Below are 24,266 nucleotides of genomic sequence, written 5' to 3'. Positions count from 1 at the left end.
CACAATTGAAGACCCCAAAGTAGGAAGCATTTTATGGAATACTGGAAGAATACAGCTTCGGTACATTCTCATGGGAGCTAAAGACCCATTCTTGGAATATTTTAAAGATTTAAAAGAATTCTCATTGTCGTGAACGATGAGCTTTTGATTTCCCATTATGTTTCTTGACATAAAATAAAAACTTCAAACACTGAAATCTCAGACTGCAGAAAAATCTAATGTAAAGTCTGGGAGACACGCCCACTGGTTATAAGGTAGATGGAACCAGTGGGAGAAAGACCAGGAACTTGCCAGGTTTACCTCAAACACTGTGGAAAGATTGGTAAACAGGGAAATCCATGTCCCCTCCCTCCCGCTTACCCAGGGGCTGTTGGTTGTGAAAGCAAAGTGAACAGCTGAGTCCTCCTGCTTCCCCAACTCCCACCACCAGCCTGTCAATCAGCAGGCAGGAGGCTGGTGACATCCCATTGCATTCTGGGAAATGTAGTCCTTACAAATAAGTACTGCAGGCACATGCAGAGAGATAAGGGCGCTGGTGGAAGGGCTGGTGGGAATTGTCGCTTTGATTCTGGACTATTTACTGTGAGGATAGAGAGCAGACCAGTGTAAGGGGAAGGAGAAGCCACCAGTTGAGATGCGGGGACTGAGCTAAGTGGTGCCTGTGAGCACTGAACGGTCCTGCTTCCCAGAGCTGAGGAACCCGGCTGCAGCACAGCCTGGTCCACACACGTGGGCACACTTTTCCTGTAAAGAGCCAAATAGTATGTAAATGCTTTGGACTTCCTGGGTCAGAGGCTTTTTGTTACAACTACTCGACTCTGATGTTGACATTGACGTGAAAACAGCCAGACATTGTGCAGACCAGTGAGCATGTCTGTGTTCCCCAAAACTGTATTTATGGACACTGAAATTAGAATCTATGATTTTATGTGTCATAAAATTTTATTCTTCTTGTGATTTTTTTTCAGCCATTAAACAATGTAACAGCCACTTCTAGCTCGTGGGCTGTACAGAAACAGGCAGTGGGCCAGATGGTAGGTTGTGTCTGTCCCCGGAATAACACATGGAAAAGGTTATATTCTTAAAGGAGAAGGTAGAGCAAACACAGTAGGTCTGCCTGTGGTTAGATGGATGGAGCTGTTAGTGAAGTTTGATGGAAGTGGAGGCAGGGCATTTGAGTGGGACTCCTCGACACACGGCATTAATAAGTTAATGACTGTGTTTCGTGTATGAATGAGAGAATAAATGAGTAGAAGAATATAGAAAAACAGTGTGATGTGGAGGGAAGCATTTCATAAAGAGGATGAGGGCAAAGGCCCTAGAGAAGCATCTGTCCATGACTGGGAATTCCCAGGTGTCCTGTTGGGCACAGGGCCCGCCTTCACATGTCAGGGAACCAGCAGGCATATTTGAAAGAGATAAGAGCTACTGAAAGCTTTAGAACAGTGGATGGCATTGTTCTGTGTTCTATGACTAGCAAAGATAAACAAAACTGGACACTGGTTAAAGTGGTCAGGACAGATTTTAACCCATAATCTACTCTTGCATCAGGGAGGAGAGTCCCGAGTGACCGGATCTCCATTTGATTTGTACACAGGTGACTGGGAGTTTTAAAGGGAGAGTGAGGGCATAGGGAGGAGGTGAGCCGGGGACCCCGTAGAGTCAGGGAGGTGAAGAATTTCCAAGGGTTGGTCCCTGTAAATGTGACTAGGCCAGCTGTGTTGGCCAACTGGCAGTTACAGAGGCAGGGTTTATCCTCCTGGGAGACTGGGGGACAGAGGCCCCACCCTTCCTGAGGACATGTCAAAGGATGGATTTCCGGTTCTTGAGAAAGACACTCGAGTTGTCGGAAGTACAGGTATATCTCAAAGGGACAGAAAAGGACTCACAATTATAAGGCTCTTTAGAAAATGGTTTAAGAAAGAGTAATCGGGCCCGTCATCAGGTGTTGGCTAAACAAATGCTAAATTCTCTTGGCAGCCTCAAACTTTCTCAGACCGGCACTTGCAGGGGTCTGGGTCTGGGACTGGGGTTATCCTAGGGATGTGACCTTGGGCTGCTAGAAACTCTATGTTAGTGTTTGTTCAAGTCTTTTTTAAATGTGGAACGCTTCACAAATTTCATGTCATCCTTGCTCAGGGGCCATGCTGATCTCTGTATCGTTCCAATTTTAGTATCTGTGCTGCCGAGCGAGCACTGTTCACGTCTTTTAATGTGAGGGGGAGAGGACGGACAAAACCATTTGTGCTCAGTTTGGAACTTTCACAAACAGAAGTTTGTAAAAAGTGGAGAAGAGGGCTCAGAGGCACCTGGCTAGAGTTTGGTCAAGAAGTGAAATCTTTGTCCTTGCTTACTAATTTATCCATTTACCCATGAGTACACTTCCCTGGGGATATGCACAGCCAGCCCATTGACTTTACTGCAAGACTAATGCCTTTGAATCTGCTCCGTTTTCTTGCACAACCTTCATCTGAAGGAAGCCTATCTATGCTTTCGGCAGCTGTCCAATGAGCCTCCTTTGTGAAGCCCTTCTGCATTTCTATGCATCCCCCTTCTCCCTGCAAAAGTAACTGTTTTTCTCTAGCTTTTGCTTCCTCCCTCCCTCACTCCTTCCTTCTCTGTCTTTCCGTTAAGCAGAATTCCTACACTGCGTTTCTTTTGCAGAATCACATGTCCCTTTACGTTTGCTGTAAAAAAATCCCCCCCCTCACCCAAGGAGTGAGGATATTTTCCCATTGATTTTAGAGAGAGTAGGAGGGAAGGAGGGGAACACATGGATTGGTTACCCCTCACCTCCATACCCCAACCTGGTCCCCACCAGGGGCAGGGATAGGACCTGCAACCTCGGCATGTGCCCATGTGCCCTGACCAGGAATCGAACCAACGATCTCTCCATGCATGGGATGATGCCCAACCAACTGAGCCGCACCGGCCAGGGCACGTTTACTTTCTGAAATTGCCCTGACCAGGAATCGAACCAACGATCTCTCCATGCACGGGATGATGCCCAACCAACTGAGCCGCACTGGCCAGGGCACGTTTACTTTCTGAAATGATGATGAAATAATCATGGAAGCACCTGCAGGCAGAGGCAGCATCTTGTTCATCTTGTATCTCAGGTACATGATACATTTTTGAAGGAAGTAGATGATCAATAAATGTTGGTTGATTTTAACCGATTTTCCTTCTTTGGACCAGTGACTTAATTAATATTGATGTATCTAGTTTGACAGTTAACTAATTCATTTGGCCTTTTAAAAATTCTATACTTTCTAAAGACTGCACAGTCTTTCTGTTTCAAGAAATTAATGTTACCAGAATAAGTATTTATACTTGTGCCTATAGTAGTGCTTAATTTTATATAGATGGATAGCAGAATTGGTACACTGCATTTTTCAGTAATAATTTACTACTTTATGTAAAGGATAAATTTTTGTTAGTACACTCATGCATAATTTAAAGATTCACATGCTTTACTGAAAAAATAATTAAAAACTATAAATAATTGGTGACAAAGTTGATGCAAAATAAAATGCTAAGGTTTTTCTCTGCCAGCACAACTCTCTTGGCATAGAAATATTGATTTACAGTACTTAATAAAGAACTGTACACCCCTATTTATTTGGTTTAAATTAAATTATTGACCAGGCAGCATTACTTATAAAATGCTTAACAGGCATTTTCTGACTAAAATATCCTCTTTCTTGAAAAATGTCAACTCAGGTTCCCACTGGAGAGAAAAGGGACGTGAACAACCGAGGCCAATGCAGATGTTTACCTCACGAGGTCCAGTGGTGGGTCCTTCAGTGCCAGGGGGAGAGTCTGGCCCAAAGGCGGGCAGTGCCCCTCTGGGGTGGGCAGCAGGGAAGTTTCTGAGCTGAGGTGGCCCGGAGGTGGGGCCTGACGTAGGAGAGGAGGTTGGACTGTGAGGAGTGTTCCGTGCACTGCAAAGCGAGAAGAGTAGTGAGTGCTCTACTTTGCAGGGTTAGTGCTGGAGAACATAGACTACCAGGGTCAAATCCAAGTGCCCTTTATCTAACCCAGTATTCCTAGTCATCAGATAATTCATGAGTCCCACCACCATAGCCATGTTTCGTGTGAATTTTCTGTGAAGGGTAAGAGATTTGGGTTTAGGTTTAAAAATGTTTTTATTTTACACACACATACACACACACACACACACACACACACACACACACACACACACACTGATTTCCGAGAGGGAGGAAGAGAAGAGGAGATAGAAAAATCAATGATGAGAGAGAATCACTGATTGGCTGCCTCCTGCACACCCCACACTGGGGATCAAGCCCGAAGCCTGAGCATATGCCCTGACCAGGAATCAAACCCTGACCTCCTGGTTCATAGGTCGATGCTCAACCACTGAACCATGCCAGCCGGGCGGGGAAGTCTTGACCCAGTAGGGAACGAATGGTGTGGGGGACACACAGATGACTGCCGTCTAATTCTGTTTTAGCACCTGTCACGGACCTCGTTCACACCAGAATTCTTTCTGAGTACAACATAATCCTTTTATAAGCATTAGGTACAAGCTGACTACATGGAGGAGTCAGCCTTTAAAAGGATGCCGTCCCCCAGCCTTGGCAGCCTTTATCCCTTACCTTGGAAGGCAGCGTGATGTTGAGAAGCATCCCGGACCAAGGGCAGGGGCCTGGACTTGCCGCCAAGCTTGCTCTGTTTTGGGCAAGTTCCTTCGTCTCCTTACTTTCTTAGTTCTAAAGTGTCCTCCGCCCTTTAGAATTGCCTGAGCATCATATGAAGTATCTAAAGTTTACTGAAAATACATAAAGGGCTGCACGGATGTAGCTCTGTTAGGAAAGAGAATGACCCCACTCGTCTCTCTCACATCAATGTTTCTCTCTCTCTCTCTCTTACCCACCCTCCCTTCCACTCTCTGTAAAAATCAATATCCTCCAGTGAGAATTAAAAAAAAATTAAAAACAAGCAAAAACCCCCCCAGAACATAAAATTGAAGGCCTAGAAATATCCAGAATATACAGAGTATTCTGTCGACAAACATGAGAACAACAAATAACCAGACAGAAGAAATGATGGGTACAGATGAATAGACATTTCACAGAAGAGGAAGTACAAATGGACCATTATAATAGGAAAACATTATCAGCCCCATTATTAATTAGGGAAATAAAAATTAAAGGCACAGTGAGTTTCACAGATTAATAATACTATTTATTGGTGAGAATGTGGAGCAATAGGAATTTTTGCCCAATCCTGATAGAAATGTGTGCTGGAAAATGGTAATAATTTAGTGAGCTTGAAGATGTGCATACACTGTAATTTAGAGTTTTCACTCAGGTACATATCCTAATGAGTTTTTTGCACAAGGAAACATAAGAATATTTGTTGCCATGTTACTGATAAGAAAAAATTGAAACAATATCAGACTAAGTACATTGAACTATAGTTTATGGTTATCCAGTCGATTGATTACTCTAGAGCAGTAAAAATGAATGAAATACAGGTGTTCAGATCAACATGGATCAATCTAAAAATGTAATATTGTGCCACCAAAAAGAAATTTCAGACTTTATAATTGTATAATGGGCAAACCCCAGCAAATTTAAATAATAATGGACATAAATTTGTGATAAATGTATAAAGAAAAGCAAGGACTGTTGTTGGGTGGAGGAACACAGGGACTTTCTGAATTACTCATAATGTTGTAACTTTTTACCTGCTTGATGGATTCATGGGTGTTCATTTTATTCAAAACATGCATTTCTTTACATACATACTTTTGAATATATGATGCTTTTTCAGTAAAACTGAGGGCCCAGGAGATGTTGGTTTGGGTTCATTCTGAAAACTTTGGCCATAATATAGAGAAAATGTTATTAATAAATGGAAAAATGTCTCTTAACTACTGTTTTACTGATGCTGCACTATTAAGCAGGACAGCGTGAATGTAGATGAGGAAACTAATGACTCAATGAAACGGAGAAGAGAAAGTTAAGATATTTATTAAATGGCATTTTAGTAATTATCTTAACATCTGTTTACCATGCTAAAATTAGCCCAATTAAGTTTGGAGTCCTGTCCCAAAATTTAAATATATGGAGTATGAGCTAAAGGAGATTCCATTTTCTAATGTAAATGTTACATTGTGTAGACTGTCAAAGTATGTCCACTCTATATAACCCCTGTTTGAGATATATCTGTTTAAATTTTATTGGTGATATTAAAAATAGTGGTTGCATTAAATAAATTCCCATAAGAGATTAAAGAAAAAAACTAAAGGTAATTCATGTGTCTGTTAAACACACATGACATGATTTTGTTTTTTAATCATTTAGATTAGTTAATAAGTTAACAATGACAGAAATCTAGCATTATTTTAAAATGTTTGAGTATGAAGAGGCTATGAATTATTCCATTATTTAATCCTTTTATAACAGCAAGTTTATGTGCATCCAAACATTTGAAGACATTTAAATAGTTTAATTTTGAAGTAATGAAAATGGAGAATAATTATTCAACATTGTTTTCCTGGTTACACTTTATATGATTGACATTTAAAATCATTATTCAGCCTTTTGTGCGACAAACATCCTTGCTCCAATGCTTTAACTTTTCCGAGTGTGTTTTTGTTTTCATTATTTAAATTGTTTTTGTTGCATTAAAAACTGCAGAAACAGATCTTAGCAGCATGTGGCCAGAGCAAGCAGGGTGTCACGATGCATGCCGTTTGAAAAACGAACTTGAAGCTACGTTAGAAATGATTTTATCCCTCTGCGTGTTTCCTCTTGAGGTAATTGGGGCATTGAAGTTACATAACTTAAAAGTTTGTCCTTAAATGGTAAAGTCAAGACTAAAATTTGGGCCAACTTCTAGAGCCTCATTTCTTCTCTACCATTCTGTCTTAATGAGATAACTCATTACAATACAAACACGCCATTTAATCAGTGGAGAGATCATTTTAACCCTACAAGATGCATGTTTATACGTCAGAAGTCTAGTAACTCATATCTAAGAAAACAGCAATACCTCAGTGAGTCATATTCAGTTTATTTTCTACTCTATGTTCCCTACATAAGATAGTATTTTGTCTACTTTACTGGACTCTAGCCAATGTTTTCTTTTCTACCTTAACAGCTTTAGAATAACACCATGCACCGCTTTTTACATGTATCAGAGACTCTGCCGGGTATCACAGGTGCATTCTTTCACGTACTCTTCACATCATTAGGAAGAAGGTGAAGTTCAGAGAGTTTAGGTGACTTTCCCAAGATCACACAGCAATTGAGTAGCAGAGCCAGGATTCTAATCCAGTTCTTTCTAATTCCAACATGATAAACTGCCTTTATCATGAAAGAAGCAGTTGAACCAGTAAGGAATTTACAGGTTTTTTTCTTTCTTTTAAAAAAGTTTTATTTATTTTTCATTTTATTTCTTTGTATTTTTTTCTTAAACTGAAAAGTGTCAAGGAATGCTGGTCTAGATTTTCATAGTGCAATGGTGAGGAAGTCACCTGGGACAGAACTAGAACTTCTATACTAGCTCCGAAACTGCTGTCATGAATATGTTCAGTAGGATGTTAGCCTCTATCTGTGTACATATTGGTTCATTTGCTTTTTGAACTTTGTCATTTGTCTTAGTTATTAAGCTCATTTGCAGTTCTTTCCTGTTTTCCATCTTTGTTAACATTCTGTTGAGTTCACGGCTCCTGGAACACTTGGTGCTTTCACCCTGGGGTCTACTCCATTTCCATGGCAGCGTTTACACAGATGCCAGAGCTGTTCCTCCCAGGACTAAATGCAGTTCATATGACAGTTAAGATCATTTAGAACATGAAGTTTGAATAGCATGATTGCAATGTCCCTGACCAATATTTAGAAGCTTCTTTCTGTGGTTTCTTTAATAGTAGAACACCCAAAGTCACATTCTTTTTGAGAAAATAAAGCACTGTTATCATAAAACTGGCTACATGATACTAGGAAACCATATTGAGTATACTGTGAGAAATACATTGTTAGTTTTAATGAGCATATATCAATTCAATGTGAGCTGTTGAAGTTGGTTAGTGTTACGGGTATATCATAAACTGAAAAAGTTTGAGCAGTTTAATACGTAGAGACAAGAATGGTTTGTGGGACAGAGATGGGGGCTGTCTGAGGTCCCCGTATAGTCTGTTGCTCGCTTTTCACTTGTCTTTATGGCCTGGTGCTCGGTCATAAAGGATATGAAGTTGATCCCTGCAGCAGAGATGGTCTGACGAAGATGCATTTCAGCAGGCACCAGGCACTCGCCTAGAGCCTTGATTCCTTTAGCGCCTACATGTATGAACATCGGCTGTGGAAACTGGGCTAAAATCGTACCAAATATATTCGTGACAGCAGCTTGGAGAAAAGAGATGGGTGGTTATTTTAATGGGTGATTTTATTATTAAGTCTCTTTACTAGGATTAAACCTGGCATCGAGCATTGAATTAAACTTGTTTCAAGTTTTCCTGAAAGGAGTAAAAGGTATTGTTTTACTGCCTCAGCTTTTCTCTTACATTTATGTGTGTTCTGGACGCTATGGGAGCGAAGAGAGACAGTGACAAAGATGGTCAGATGACAACGGGTCTCGAGACAAACTGTTCCTCTGAGAGATAGAACTGCCTTTGTGCATTCTCTGTCCCTTTATTCCCGCTCACACCCACGAGCTGGAAAAATACCCGTAACGTATGTCATTCTGTGGCAAAATCCAGTTAGCTTGGCAGAAGTAATTTATTTCAGATCCCTGTGGTTTTCAAGGATCTTTAAAATAAATATAAGATATTATAGAGATCAGACTTGAACGGTTTGATCAAAGTGTGGCACGAAACAATATAAATACACTCGTATGTAAACTTTAAATATTTCCAGAAAGTGCCTTTTCTAGAAAATACTAGAACATTTTGGATGTTCTGAACAGGTGCATAATGGTTGATTTGTGGTTACAAACACTATTTCTCCAAAATAGAATCCACTTAAGAATCAATTTTGAGAAGTGATAGTACTTCATAAATGCCACAGATGGAGAGAAACGGCAACATGCAAAACTAGCTAATGAGAACGGCTCACTTACGTCGAGTTCTTGTTACGGTCTGGGCTCTAATTGCTCTTTACTTATATTATCTCCCTTATTTTCACAACAGCCTATGAAAATGGTGTAATCATTATCACATTTTCAGGGATGGGAGCCAAGGGTTAGAAATGACAATAGCCGGTGAGCAGTGAGGCAGGCTTCTTGCTCAGGTGACGGGACAGGAGCTCAGAAGCCCATGATGGGAGGGTAGAGGAATCCAGAGAAGGACAGTTCATTCAAAACAGAACAAAACATGGGCCCCAGGAAGCTGTGTGGGGTCTGAGGAAGCTCAGTGCCCCGATGATATGCTGCTTTCATCCATAAAATAATGTTGATTTTAGGATTGGCACCCTCTTACTTAATCTTTCCTTGAAACTAATGAAGCATCATTCTCTGCTGAGAAAAATCACTCAAATGGCAGTTTCAGTTGACCACATTAATAAACCTTATAAATTGTCATTTTGATGCATTGCATCAGGTTACCAAATTTATCCTCCTAATTCTCTCTTTATGAAGCCACACTCTTGCTAGAATCTGTGTTTAATGGATTTATAATGTCCTTCTACTATGAAAATTCTACTTTCCATACCCAGTTGGTTGCTCATTGGACTCTGTTCTCTAAAGCAAAAGCAGATACTCATAATAACGTACTTGATCCCTATGGCGATAGTTCCTCTAACTGGCCAATTAATTCTCACCCTGCCTGTTTCCTTCACCATAAGGTAAGTTGGTAGTTAGTTACCTTTTGGGATTTTCAGCATATATTGGGTTATTGGTTGGAGTGGAGGTTTAAGGGAAGGAAGGAGAAGGGAAAAAAGGAATGAGAAAATAAAGCAACACACAGAACAGAAGGCAAATGACAATATTCCAAGTTAGAGGCCAAATATAATATCCTACTTGAGTAGAACAAACTAATCATTGTCTTTGTGGATAAGGAAAAACCAATGTAAAGGAGTATTTTGTATCAATTCGATTTTATATTTGCTTTAACTTCATTATTAATTTGAGGTAAGCACTTTTCTGTCCTAATTTTTTGTCAGCTGACTGCTTTGTAGGTGAGAAATGAATGCTTGAGAGTTAGAGAAATGTGGCTTCTTAACCCGGGCTTGAAAAATTCAGTAATTGTGACTTTGGAAAAGTAACCTAACTTCTGTTTTCTTGTCCACACAATGATGATAGTAATCCTTACCACAGATGACCTCTGGAGTTATTGATAAAGCTCTGAGTGCAGTGCCTATCAGATTGGTACTAAAATTGTAGCTATTGCTACGTATAAATAAAAAATGGATTAAGTATAGACTGTATATGGAATGATTTGGGAGCACATATTAAAGGATTGATAAGTACTCTCACTTTTTATATGAAAAAGCTTGAAGTATAAGGTAAATTGGGTCTGGATGCTTGACGATGATGGTAATGAAGATGGTGGTGGTGGTGATGGTAATAATTGTGGTGATGGTGGTGTTGGTGATGGTGGTAGTGGTGATGGTGAAGATGTTGATAGTGATGATGGTAATGATGGTTGTGTTGGTGTTAGTGGTGATGGTGGTGGTAATGGTGGTGGTAGTGGTGAGGGTGTTGGTGATGGTGTTATTGATGGTGGTGATAATGGGCTGTTGGTGAAGATGGTGATGGTGATAATGGTTAAGATGGTGATGATGATGTTGCTTTTCCTCTTTCCACACAGAATGTCCCCCCAGACCTCTCCATCTGCACCTTTGTGCTGGAACAGTCCCTCTCTGTCCGGGCCCTACAGGAGATGCTGGCGAACACGATGGAGAAGTCAGAAGGGGCAAGTATTTAATTTATGTATTTATATATGTAGTATTTTTTTTATATACGCAGTCTTTTAAAGAACCTGGCCATGATATGAATGATTTATTTCACAGACATTGGAGATTTTGTTTTTGCTGAAATAAGTCAATGCTTTTTACTTGTGATTTCCTTAAGCTTGACTTTCATCTTGATCTAGCAGATCTGTGATGTCTTTATGAACTTAAAAGAAATCGAACTTCAAGATGATCCATGTCTTTTAACCTCATTCTTATGTCTTTGATTTAAAAGAGTATCTTTCTTTGAGCATTTATGTATTTTCTTCCATCTTCAGAGCTGTTATTATAATTTGTCATTAATCTTTTAAAAAATTATTCTTTATTGTTGAAAGTATTACATATGTTCCCTTTTCCCCCTCCATTAATTCCCTTGTTGTTATTCTTTATTTCATCTTCAAAAACCTCTAACAATGTACTTTGCTCTAAGCTTCTATATGGCCAGTAAAATTTCATGGCTCTCATATATTTTAAGCAATGAAATTATGGTGATGCAGCTTTAGTTGACTGTAGTTTGCAGTCATTTTCTTTTGCAAATTGAAATTCTTATTCAGTCTCCTAGTGCAGAAATGTTCTTTTAAAGCTTATTTGGTAATTTAAATTATTTTCCATGCTGTGGGTTACTATAACTAATGTCTGGGTTACTTAGTCAATTCTTTAAGGTTTAGAATTAACCAGGAGGCTGAATGGTCAAACTTTTGGGTTTTGTTTTTGTGTGTGCTGTAATTACTGCAGGACATGGTTTAATAAACTACACTATTTCCAGGCATGGAACTGAACATTTTTTGTGGCTATTATTTGTCTATGTGTTGCCATTGTTGTTAATCATTGTTCAGGTCTTAATACGTGAAGAGTTTTAAAAACTGTTCAACAGAAAATGAGCAATCAATTATGATGTAAGATATTTTCACTAGCCTACTTTTAAAAATTTTAGTGTCATGCAGTTTAGGATTTTAATTGGTTTGTGCATTAATAGTAAATTAATTTAAAATTTTATAGTATACTACTAAGTATGGAAGAGATTTTTATTTTTACGATTTTTTTTAGTGGTTTTTATTTTATGTTAGACTAAAAGCTTATTTTATGATGTGTATATTTAAATTTGCCAAGTTTATTTTTGGTTACAACAAAGTTTGAAATTATTATATTATATAAAGTTTAAAAATGTTTCCTATTCTTTTATGCAAAGCTTTTGGAGTAGGCTTAAATTGTAGAGGAGTAAAAATATTACTCAATTTGACTAGTTTGTTTCTACCTGGAATAACCCCTCCTGATATTTAAACATTATTCATGCATCTCAGCTTTGAAACTGAAGTCTGTCTTTACAAAGAAAAAAAATCAGTTTTCTTTTGCATAAGCATCTAGGAGAGTACATTGTCATTTCACTTGTCTTTGTAGATACCAACTTACAACTAAATTGCCATAAATTTAATTTTGATATTGCTAAGCAGCTGTTTCTAAATTTGAATTTTTGAAAAGATGTATTATCCCCCCAGAGTCCTGGAGTTGAACTAGGCAAGCTCTAAATTTTCTGTGTATATATGAAGTGTTGGAAATACTGTTTTAAAATTTATGCTTTAAAAATATTTATTAGTAAGACTTTCTGGACCGCACTCCCCAACATATTTTTATTTAGCTGAGTTTTATTTTGAGTTGTAATCCATCTATAAAGTTTCTGTCAGAGAGAAGGTGGTAATTTATGTGATGGGTGGAACATCATTTTATAAAGCCCAGCATAGCTATCATGAGACACTAATTAGAAAATAGTAGTAAAAATGGAGAGGAACCTGCTACAGGAAGGAATGTACTGCATTGAGCTGACTCTCACTTTTAGACTACTAACGGTTAGGGAGAAACCACTGTCAGATGGCTCAAAGGGATGCTATATTTTTGGCAAAGAAAGGTTCTCTCTCAGACGGCAGAGTTTTGATTATACACAGAAATGATATTCAGAATATTTCACAGTTCGTTTGGCACAAGCATCAATTAATGAGAGTGGACCCCAATCAGCAATGATGCTGGAGGCAAGGCCCTTGAGAGGCTCTAGGATGGTCTCATTTGGAAAGGCCTGGGGTGGCCAGGGGGAGGGACACTGGAGACTGGGAGCAAGACTGTTTCCCTACAACAACCATCTTTTAAAAAAATATATTTTGTATTGATTTTTAGAGAGAGGAAGGGAGAAGTAGAGAGAGAGAGAAACATCGATGAGAGAGAAACATTGATCGGCTGCCTCCTGCACACCCCTGCTGGGGCGTGAGCCCGCCACCCTGGCATGTACCCTGACCGGGAATCCAACCAGCCACCTCGTGGTGCACGGATCAGTGCTTAACCACTGAGCAATACTGGCTGGGCTACAACAACCATCGTAATTATCAAAGTGCAAATGGCTACATAGCAGGTCTGATTACAGTTGGCCAGCGGATGCTGCTGGTCCTTGTCACAGTCCTGTCTCTGGACTCCATAGGTATCCGTGTCCTCAGTCCTGAAGCCTCATGAGTCATAGCCTCTCCTTGGAATTCATACAGGAATCTATAGCAGATCCTTCATCAAGCAAGTTGTCACCTCCAGCTTAGTAAGTCATATTTTACTTCATTTGAATACTTAGAGGAGTAGAGAGGTAGGTTCAACTCTTCCAGATCTGAAAACTGGATTATCTGGTAGGCTCCCGTAGCCAGCAAGGGGCAGAACGGGGCAGAATCCGGTCCATGGGTTCTAACGTCTGTGCTTTTTAAGCTCTTTGTTATGAGTGTCCAGTAAAGAGAGCAGAGCAGTGTCACTATTGCCGCAGGGGGAGGAGGAGGACGAGGTCACAGAGAAGTGGCCCAAGAGGTCAAAGGAGAGCAGGAGAGGACAGTCAGAAGCCGCCTGGATTAGTTTCATGGCTGCTGTTACAAGTACCACCTACCTGGTGGCCGAGAACACCGTCAGTTTATTTATCTCGCAGTTCTTGAGGTCAGAAATCTCAGTCAGCCTCCCTGGGCAGGACTGTGTTCCTTATGGGCCCTCGGGAGACCTGCCCCTGGCCTTTTGTAGGTGACATGCTTGGCTGAGCCATGCCCATCCTGAGACCAGCAGCACGAGATCTGTAACATACTCCTTGGTTCTGGGAATTGGGAGCTGAGCGGCTTTGGGTGCCATTAAATTACACCGTGGAAGTACAGAGTTCCAGGGAGAGGCGATTGACAAAACCAAATAAAAATCAGAGAAGTTGAGTTGATTAAGGACTGAAAAGTGTACTTGGTTTGACAGGAGCCTGGTTTTCCTGTAAACCAATCAATATTAAGTTCAGTTTATCTTATATAAATGATTCGTAGATTCTCATACATTTTGCGTTTGAAAGAGTTTATTCCCTGAAGAGTTTTTAGTATTTATTGGTAGTTCCAAAAGTAGATCTTAATATTTCTATTCCACCCTATTCTTCCGGTGTTTGGCACATGTCCAGTGGCACCACATCTACAAGACTGACTGTGCCCAGCTGGCGTGGCTCAGTGGTTGAGTGTCAACCTATGAACCAGGAGGTCATGGTTTGATTCCCAGTCAGGGCATATGTCCAGATTGCAAGCTCAGTCCCCAGTAGGGGGTGTGCAGGAGGCAGCCGATGGATGATTCTTTCTCATCGATGTTTCTACCTCTCACTCTCCCTTCCTCTCTGAAATCAATAAAATAATATATTGAAAGATTGTTCAAGCTCTTCGGCAGACAAGCCATGGATCTAGAATTAAAAGAGCTAATGATGTAGCCACCTGGTTGAGTTGATATTGATTTTTTCCATTTGTTTTCTCTTCACGACCGTGAATGGGGTAGTGTGGAGGGTAGAAAGCTTGACAAACCTTGCGTGGGTTTATGTAAATAGACTGTGTCCTGTAGGTTATTAAAAGTAGGTCTCGGGTGGCCGGGAGAACGACTTACTGGAGGAGTGAGGTTTACTTAACCACTTGGTGTTATTCATCCAGTTTCAAATATGTCACTGCTCTGCACACCAGTCTCCATTAACATACAGAATTAAACGTTTGGGATGTGAAACTGTGATTACACTTTTCAATACTGTTGGGACAGTGGATGTCTGCCTCTGAAGCGACCAGACCAAAGACTGAAAGGGCTACGATTTAGTGAAGAAAAATAATACCACACTCACGTTTTTTACTTGTGCTGCAGCAGTATGCCTGCCTGGGACATGGCAGACTCCAATCAATCAATCAATCAATCAATCAATCAATCACAATCATTCAGTCTTTGATTAATGGTACTGTTAAAAGTAATTAGTGCCGCCTGGCAGATGTGGCTCAGTGTTTGAGCTTCATCCCATACCCCAAAAAGTTGCTGCTTAGATTCTGGTCAGGCACATGCCCAGGTTTTAGACTCGATCCCCAGTAGGGGGCGTGCAGGAGGCAGCTGATCAGCTCTCATCATTGATGTTTCTATCTCTCTCTCCCTCTCCTTTCCTGTATGAAATCAATAAAAACATGTTAAAAAATCTAAAAAAAAACCCCAAAACACAAAAACCAATCTTCTTAACAGAAAAAAAGAGAGAAAAAAGTAATTAGTGCCTGCCATGCATACAATATAAAAATATAAATTCCAGTTTAAATCCCAGAACCATTTCAGTGTTTTGCTCTCATAACAATAATATAGGAGAGTATAAATGGAAAATACCTTCCTCATAACCCTCCTTTCCCTGACGATAACCACAGCTAAAAGAGTGTTTGTGTTCATCTAGAGCATGTTGGGACAGTGGATGTCTGCCTCTGAAGCGACCAGACCAAAGACTGAAAGGGCTACGATTTAGTGAAGAAAAATAATACCACACTCACGTTTTTTACTTGTGCTGCAGCAGTATGCCTGCCTGGGACATGGCAGACTCCAATCAATCAATCAATCAATCAATCACAATCATTCAGTCTTTGATTAATGGTACTGTTAAAAGTAATTAGTGCCGCCTGGCAGATGTGGCTCAGTGTTTGAGCTTCATCCCATACACCAAAAGGTTGCTGCTTAGATTCTGGTCGGGCACATGCCCAGGTTTTAGGCTCGATCTCCAGTAGGGGGCGTGCAGGAGGCAGCTGATCAGCTCTCATCATTGATGTTTCTATCTCTCTCTCCCTCTCCCTCTCCCTTCCCCTATGAAATCAATTAAAACATTTAAAAAAATCAACCCCCCCAAAAAAACACACACAGCAAACCCCAAACCCGATCTTCTTAATGGAAAAATAAAGAGGTAAAAAAAGTAATTAGTGCCTACCATGCATACAATATAAAAATATACTTAAATTCCAGTTTAAATCCCAGAAGCATTTCAGTGTTTTGCTCTCGTAACAGTAATATAGGAGAGTATAAATGGAAAATACCTTCCTCATAACCCTCCTTTCCCTGACGATAACCACAGCTAAAAGAGTGTTTGTGTTCATGAGCCTTATACACAAACACAGTTTTACACCATGGCATCATGTTATAGACTGTTGTGCCAACTTTCACAACATACTCATTTTTGGCTTAAAAAAAATAAGGACACGAAGTCCAGAGGACAAGAGTCCCGGTGTACTGGATGAGACTGCTCCGATTTTCTTTAGTTCTCCACTCTGTTCTCCTTGCTGTAGGCTTGGTTCTTAGTCTTGCTCCCCTCATGGTTACAACGTGGCTGCTGCAATTCCAGGGATGATATCCCAATTGAAAATGATCTGTAGGCACAAAAAGGAAAAGGAGCTGGCTTTCTTATTTTTGTTTTGGGGAGTAAGGACCTTCCCCCAGAATTCCCCTGCCCACGGTCACATACTCATGCCTGAATTGTTTACTGGCCTGGGAAAATGGGCCACCACATGGACACAGAGCTTGGGCAGGGAGAGGACAGGGCATCTCTACAAAATCAGGTTCTCTTTTTAGAAGAAGAAAGAGGGTTATGTGTGTAAATGAACGTTGGATAATTTCTAATGTCTTTTGCTGCAATACCAAGCCGACATGGAAGTCACATCCTTATGCCTTCATGAAAATATTTATTCAAATTTGAGATCCTCCAGGTTCTTGTGCTAAACTAGGTCCAGGAAGTGACATCCTTATCTAGGAGGAGCCATCAGAGTCTATGTTTAGTGTCTCCTTGGCTGGGACACAGAAAACCTGGGTCCCTACTTCACCCAACTGATTCATGCAGCTTTCATCCCAAAGAGGGGTGTTGAGTTGCTGTTGTGAATTCTGGGCTGGAGACACAGAGGTAAAGAAGAATGCATTCTTGCTCTTGAGGAACTTAGCCATTTAATAGTCAACAGAAAAGGTAAATAAATCATTGCAATGGGAGTGAAACATGCTTTGATAGTAGTTCAATGAGAGTACAGAGAAGGGCACTCTAATTAATTGCTCTTCCAACTCCTGATTACTTACTTCCCTTCCACAAAGGCATACATCCCATCCCAATGCCCGATGTCCTCAACAGTTCAAAACCGAGCAGCTAATGGATGCGTCCATTTATGCTGTGGATACTATGATGTCACTAGCTATTTATATTGAAACTGCAATTCCCAACTGTCCATTGTGACGACTTCTATTTTAGGAGCTGGGTTCTGTTCACCCCGCTGTGCAGGAGGTCCGGATAAGTTGGGTGCTGTTTTGGGAATGGAGCCAAATGCTAATAAATTAATACACTTACTAACCTGACAGGGTTGCTAGCATCTTGTCCAAACCTCTGTACATAACCATCTACCTGTCCTTCATCTGTGAAACTGGTGCTGAGATTTAAAAGGTGAATGTGATTATGTTCTCCTAAAGGGCTTATAGCTAAAATATGCCCTGAGCAGCACTATCTATCACTTAGAATGTGGACATTTATCTGTGGTTGAAATCTCCACCTTCTATTTTACTGTCTTCCTGTCTCTAGAAAGATGACTTCCTGCTCTGAAGCTACGGATATGATGTATTTCTGTGTATTGGAGTGTTGTGTTTTTCAGAGAATCCAGCATCAAATTCAATAAGGAAGCCAATTTAATCAACATGTAATTTGATCACCTGGCGCAGTTACACCTGTTTTAGATTATGAATCTTAAAATGGATAGATTATTTTGTTTGAGTAGTATCATTCAATTTAGACATCTCCCTCATATTTTTGTGTTTAAAATGAAACAATATTTTTAGGTATAAATATTTGATAGTAAATGAATCAGATGGTAAATTTATGTGACAAACTATTCCTGAATGTACCAGTGATATAAAGATACTCATTTATCGAGACAGCCACCTTTAATTTTTATTCTCTTAAAGTTCAAACTTTATTTTCTTAAAACATTCTAGTCTAATCTGAGAGCGTACTTCCATCCCTCAGCCATTTCTATCAAGTGGTGCCTCCCCAACCAGCACTGTTTCCTACCATGCACCTATACCTTCCGACAGGTGTTTATTTTTCTTCTTATGTCTTTACCAGACCGCCTGTCCCCTTACTGCAGTGGTTCTCAACCTCTGGCCCTTTAAATACAGTTCCTCATGTTGTGACCCCAACCATAAAATTATTTTCGTTGCTACTTCATAACTGTATTGTTGCTACTGTTATGAATCGTAATGTAAATATCTGATATGCAGGATGGTCTTAGGCGACCGCCAAAGGGATCGCGACCCACAGGTTGAGAACCGCTGCCTTAGTGTGTCCACCCACGAGGGCAGGGCTAGGAGTGTGCTCTTACCACCCAGGACGGTGCCTGCCATGACACGAAGCAGATTTCCAATAAGTATGTGCTGACTTGAGGGATAAAGAGATAGAATTTATAAACCAAAATGAAGGGTCTGAAAAGGTCTAAGAAGTCTTTTCTGTTAGTGGAGCTCTGTTTCCCCACTGGGGGAGGGAAAGGACATTTCGGGAAGGAAATGAGGACGTGAACTTCTGGAATTAGACAGCCACACGTTCAAGTTGCTGGGCCCAATGCAGGTTAACATCTGGAGTCCCAGCCTACTTCCTGTTACATCGTCCTTCACCGCCCAGTGCCCCAGCCTGGGAAGAAATTAAATCCATCTCCAGTCACGGGCCTTTGTGAGTCAGATGCAAGTTACAGAGCCCTTGCCTAGAAAAAGTGCACTAGTGTGCGCACAGTTCCAGCTTTGAGGACCTGCAGCGGTGCAGGCAGCCCCTTTGACTTGCAGCCACACTCTCAGAAGCTGCACTTCTTTGTAACTGATCTCAGAGCTGTGGAGAAAGACAAAGACCTGAGGGTAACCGAGGACCTGCGAGGCCACGTGGACGTGCTGACAGTTGGCATGAGGCTGGCACTGGCCGGGTGGCCTGTGGTGCTCACGTGGTTCTGAGATAATGCGAGGCTATTAGCGCTAAGGCCTCACGGAGCTGAGTTCTTTGCTGGGATAGGAAACCTTAGACCTATCCTTGGACTGTGGCAGAGTGCAGAGAGCAGAACACCAAGGGCACGTTGCATGGACTTCCGTTGTCTCTTCCAATCGCCTCTGCTCTGGAGGAAGACAAGAGGGAAAAGTGTCCTGATGAGATTAGACAGTGAACAGAGAGAGAGAGGCAGATAAATGACAGGTTACAGCAGGGACGCAGAGGAAGCAGCAGTGAACCACAGCGCTGAACACTCCATACGCTGGAGTTCACTGCCTTTGTTCAGTCCCAGATCCAGCAGCCACTCCGAGTGACTGTGTCACACTGTGTGGAGCAAACGCAGAGAGAGCCCAGGAGCCAGGTGTCTCTTCCAGGTCAGACAGAATGGTGCGGATGCTTTGTGAGTCAGATACTCAATAAATGTTCTTTTGGGGTGTGGGTGAAGAAATAAAAGCAAGATTCCAGGGCAAAAGATAAAAACTGGGATGCCTGGAGACTTTGTTTTGTTTTTCTGCCAATGGTTTACAGAACAGAAATATTAGTGTGTATAACTGTAGTATTATGAGTAGGGAAATGAATTATAGCATACTAGAGGGCCTGGTACACGAAATTCGTGCATTGGGTGGGGGTCCCTCAGCCCAGTCTTGCCCTCTCACAGTCTGGGAGCCCTTGGGGGGATGTCTGACTGACAGCTTAGGCCCGCGGGAGCCCCCTGAGTGCACTAATGTCATGCACCAGGCCTCTAGTGAAGGGTATAATATAATGTCTTTGTTAATCATTGAAATCTCTAAAAATATGGTATATCTTGTCTTCCTGGTACACATGAGAAGGAAATTATTTCATATTTCTTTGAGGTCTTTTTTGGGGGAAGGGAAGAATAAATAATAAAAGCAAATTTGTCCTTTTGACAGTAGAAAAGTGAATGGTAACTACACCAGACATGACTGAATTGCTTCCCTTTGCCCCAGTATCTAAAGAAATAGACTCATCGCTCTGATAGGTCTGTGTTTAAAGTGATGACTTGAACTCTATGCAACCATTAAATAACTTAGAAATGTGTAATGAAAACCAGGCTTTTCCATCGAGTAAACTGTTCTTTCTTAAACACCATTGTGTGTTTTTAAACTCAAAGGCTGGGGGAAGACTTAGGGACAGATTTTTCTGAGGACTGAGTAAAACACTAGAGAAGCCAAAAGGCTCTGTGATAAGGAACCTATTGAACCTATTGAATTTCTCCGAGGCTTCAAAACGAGTCCATTGCATATTGAAGTTGGTGTTTTCCTATCATTTCACAGCGTTTTAAAATAGTCACTCTGTATGCAGCCTTTTATGCATGGTCGCGCCCAATAGCTTCCTTACCAAGGGTTGGACATTCTTAGCTATGACCCAAGAGTTCCACCAAAGCATGTCTTTTGTTGTATTGTGAGATTTTATGTAATGCTACAAAGATTGGTATACGAGAAATTTTACTTCTATTTCATAGAGATTTCTAGTTAATGCTGTATTTAAAATTGACCTTTTTTTATTAAATAGATCCTTAGAGGAGAATAGTGCTCCTAAATCAGGAGGCCTATTTGGCTTGAGAATTAGGTAAATATTCATGTTTGCTTCTGAATATTTTGGATCATTATTTCCTATACCTGCTGCATTTCCAGCCTAATGCCTTGGAAGTTCTGATTGCTAATTAATTGAGGCTTTTTTTTTTCTTCAGGAGATTCAATGTTGTTAATTAAAAGTTTAAATGGTTTTTCTTATCCGTTGGAACTGGAAGTAGATTTAGGTGCAGGGACCACAATTTCAATTTATTTAAATGACAGTAATTGCAACATTGCCAGGTATTTGCTTGCTTGTTATTTATTTTGGCTTTTTCTTTCTACAGAAAGTTGATGTGGAAAAATGGGTACGTGTTTCCATGGATTTGCAAAGGAATTGTGATCTAAACACATGCACGTTTGCTGTTGCCTCTAATATTTTTTGTGTGGCTTCCTGGTGTGGCTTGTACTATTAGTTTTCACAATAACTGCTGTGTTGTACTGAACAAATATGAACAGGTCTCTAGTTAGAACCTTGTGTATGGTTTGGTTCAACTGAACTGGGGGATATGAAAATGTTCTCCCCCCGCCCCGCCCCCTCACCAGAGCTATATAGTTTCTCTGTAATTGGCTTTCTAATGCAATGCACTTTGGTCAACAGGAGGGCTTTTAAAGTACATCACATCACAAATCTTAACCTTAAAGTCCTACTGCATAGCTCTTATGGTTTCCCACATACAATAGAGACCGGCGGTTACACATATGTGTACAACCTTGAAAGGTGAAGGTGATGGTCAGTGTCATGAGGAAAGGACTCATTTGCAGGATTTTGGACGCTGAGTTTGGGACAGCGGTGTGATGTGGCCAAGTTCCATTATTACTATGGTACTATGGTCTGTTTTCTCCTCTATTAAGAGCCAGAGACAGGAAAGAGGGAAGAAACAGGTAGAATTTGTTACCTGTTTCTATCCTTGAGTGTCACAGAGAACAACTTACCTCCTGCTGTGTGTGTGTGTGTGTGTATGTGTGTGTGTGTGAGACAATAGACCACACTCCAAGCAACTGAGCCATGCAGCCAGTGCTTCATGGGATATTTTTTATCAGAAGACAAATATTTGAGGTTCTCTACAAATGTATATCCAGATACCCTGTTGGATAGTATATATTGACATATGCTTACAACTTGAAATTGTTAATAGTAAATGTCTTTTGTTTTCTGAAATTTGTTAGGAGCACCAATAATCATCATTAATCTCAAACAGCCACCAAACCCAAGTCTTTGTTGGTGAAATACCTTTTTTTGTCAACATGATGAGGTTGAACAGATGATCCTCCCTCATAAGGACAGGTTACCAGACAATGACCTCCTGACATCATTTACCATTGATATCAGTTATAGATACATAACTAAACAGCCTCTATTTTCTAATCTTAAAATGAAACGATCCTTTACAATTCTCAAACAGCCACCAAACCCAAGTCTTTGTTGGTGAAGTACCTTTTTTTGTCAACATGATGAGGTTGAACAGATTATCCTCCCTCGTAAGGACAGGTTACCAGACAAGGACCTCCTGACATCATTTACCATTGATATCAGTTACAGATACATAACTAAACAGCCTCTATTTTCTGATCTTAAAATGAAACGATCCTTTACAATTTTTCCTTAAATTTTAATATTAAAAATGGAAGCCTGGCTGGTGTGGCTCAGTGTTGAGTGTCAACCTATGCACATGCCCGTGTTGGAGGCTCCATCCCCAATGTGTGATCGTGCAGGAGGCAGCCATTCAGTGATTCTCTCTCATCATTGATGTTTCTATCTCTCTCTCTTTCTCCCTTCCTCTCTGAAGTCAATAAAAAATATATTAAAAATGAAAAAATCAGTCACAATAGAATGCCACTCATGTACACATCACTATGTTTTTATGTTTCAGGGAACTAACTGTGGTATCTAGTAAGTATGTAGGTTGAAAACTTGCTATTTTCTATAAAACTAATGTGAATACATGTATCTTTTCTCTGTAGGACTTGGATGCTTATGACAACTAAACGTAGTCCTAAGTTTGGAAAAGTAATGCCATTTTCCTTCCTAGTTCTTTTCTTTATCTGTCTCCTAGGAATAGGTCAAGGAAACTCGATGGGCCTAAAAGAAAACATTTGGAAAAGTAATGCCATTTTCCTTCCTAGTTCTTTTTAATCTGTGTACGTCTCCTAGGAATAGGTCAAGTAAACTCGATGGGCCTAAAAGAAAACGAGGGAATATATGCACATATTATGTTTTGTAGAAGAAAAAGGAGCTATTATAAGTCACGAGAAGAGGCTGTGTCATTAAGAGCAAAGCTTCTGTGATGTTTTCTTTGGGTTTGGGAAGGGTTCATGGTTACTATCACCTCGGCACTTGAGTGATGATCACCCTTACCTGCTTCCAGGCCACTGTTTTTACTAAAATCAGTTGCGTTGCTGTTTATATCACTGCATTTTTATGCAAAAAATGAAGTGAAATGGTTTTAAAAGAATTTTCAGAGTATAATTTTAAGATGATACCTTTGGGCTTTTTTGGCGCTTAGATATGTTGTAAACTGAAACAGGCATCACAGTAGAGCAGCATGTTTTCACAGGAAAAGGAAGAACTCATGTAAGAACACTTGTAAAAGGAGTTTTGCTTGCTCCAGCTTTTATCTGGCATGCAGTTGATACTGTTTTGTTGTGACAACACAGTGAATGTGTTTTTGTATGTTTATTGTTCACATAACTCCATTTAGAAATCTTTGTAAGTAAGAGATCTTTTAAAATGTCTTTGAAATAATATATTTAATACTTTTTCTCTTTTCTTCTGCCCCCACAGAAATTCATGATGAAGGTAAGACACTGGATCATCTACTAGATGTTTTGCTTTGTACATTTCATGTTTGGTTTAAATTTTGAACTCATGGCACTTTTCTTCACATCTGAAAGTTTTAGAAATTGAATCGAACTTCAAAACTTTTAAATTTAAATGAATCAGTCACATACTTAGATTTGTCAACTTCATAAACAGCATTTGGCACCTTTGTGTCACATGCTAACATATTAGTTTAATTTAGCCAACGTTAAGAATTCTCCCATTGAAACAAACATTTTTACTCGTTCTCTAATTAGCATTTTCACTGCGGGTATCCTACTGGCTGTTTTGGGTGTGATGCTCTTGCATGAATCCAGTAGGAAATTCACACTCTGGGAAATGAGAAGAAGCACCAAAAAGTTGCTAGAGCATTTCTTCGTCCAGGAGACAGGAAAATAAATCAACCTCTTCATTTTCCAACCCATTGGAAAAACAGAAAGGTTTGAAAAGGAGGCAGAGCACATGGTCATGGCACTGAAGGAAACGTAGAGGAGGAGGAGCAGAATGTCAGTATTTGGGACAAAAAGTATAGGCTTTGGTTTCAGTTTTAAGTACCTACTTACTACTTTTCTCATATAACAATCACAAAACTTTGATTTTAAGTCAAGAAACAATGTATAGAGAAACTT

At 40.2% G+C, this 24,266-nt stretch overlaps 1 protein-coding gene across 1 annotated transcript in view; it reads left to right on the top strand.

The window, feature by feature from the left end:
• The first annotated feature begins 10,608 nt into the window (after window positions 1–10,608).
• Window positions 10,609–24,266, top strand: part of RYR2 (ryanodine receptor 2 (cardiac)) — a 176,751-nt gene continuing 163,093 nt past the window's right edge. The window contains exons 1-3 of the mRNA XM_014529274.1: window positions 10,609–10,659; window positions 10,778–10,882; window positions 23,602–23,616. Of these exons, the coding sequence (XP_014384760.1) occupies window positions 10,609–10,659; window positions 10,778–10,882; window positions 23,602–23,616 (171 nt within the window). The remainder of the gene's footprint in view (window positions 10,660–10,777; window positions 10,883–23,601; window positions 23,617–24,266) is intronic.

The sequence above is a fragment of the Myotis brandtii genome, unplaced genomic scaffold (genome assembly GCF_000412655.1).
Source record: "Myotis brandtii unplaced genomic scaffold, ASM41265v1 scaffold679, whole genome shotgun sequence".
Taxonomy (NCBI): Eukaryota; Metazoa; Chordata; class Mammalia; order Chiroptera; family Vespertilionidae; genus Myotis; species Myotis brandtii.
The sequence above is the reverse complement of the archived record's forward strand: the minus strand, read 5'-3'. Positions and strand labels throughout refer to the sequence as shown.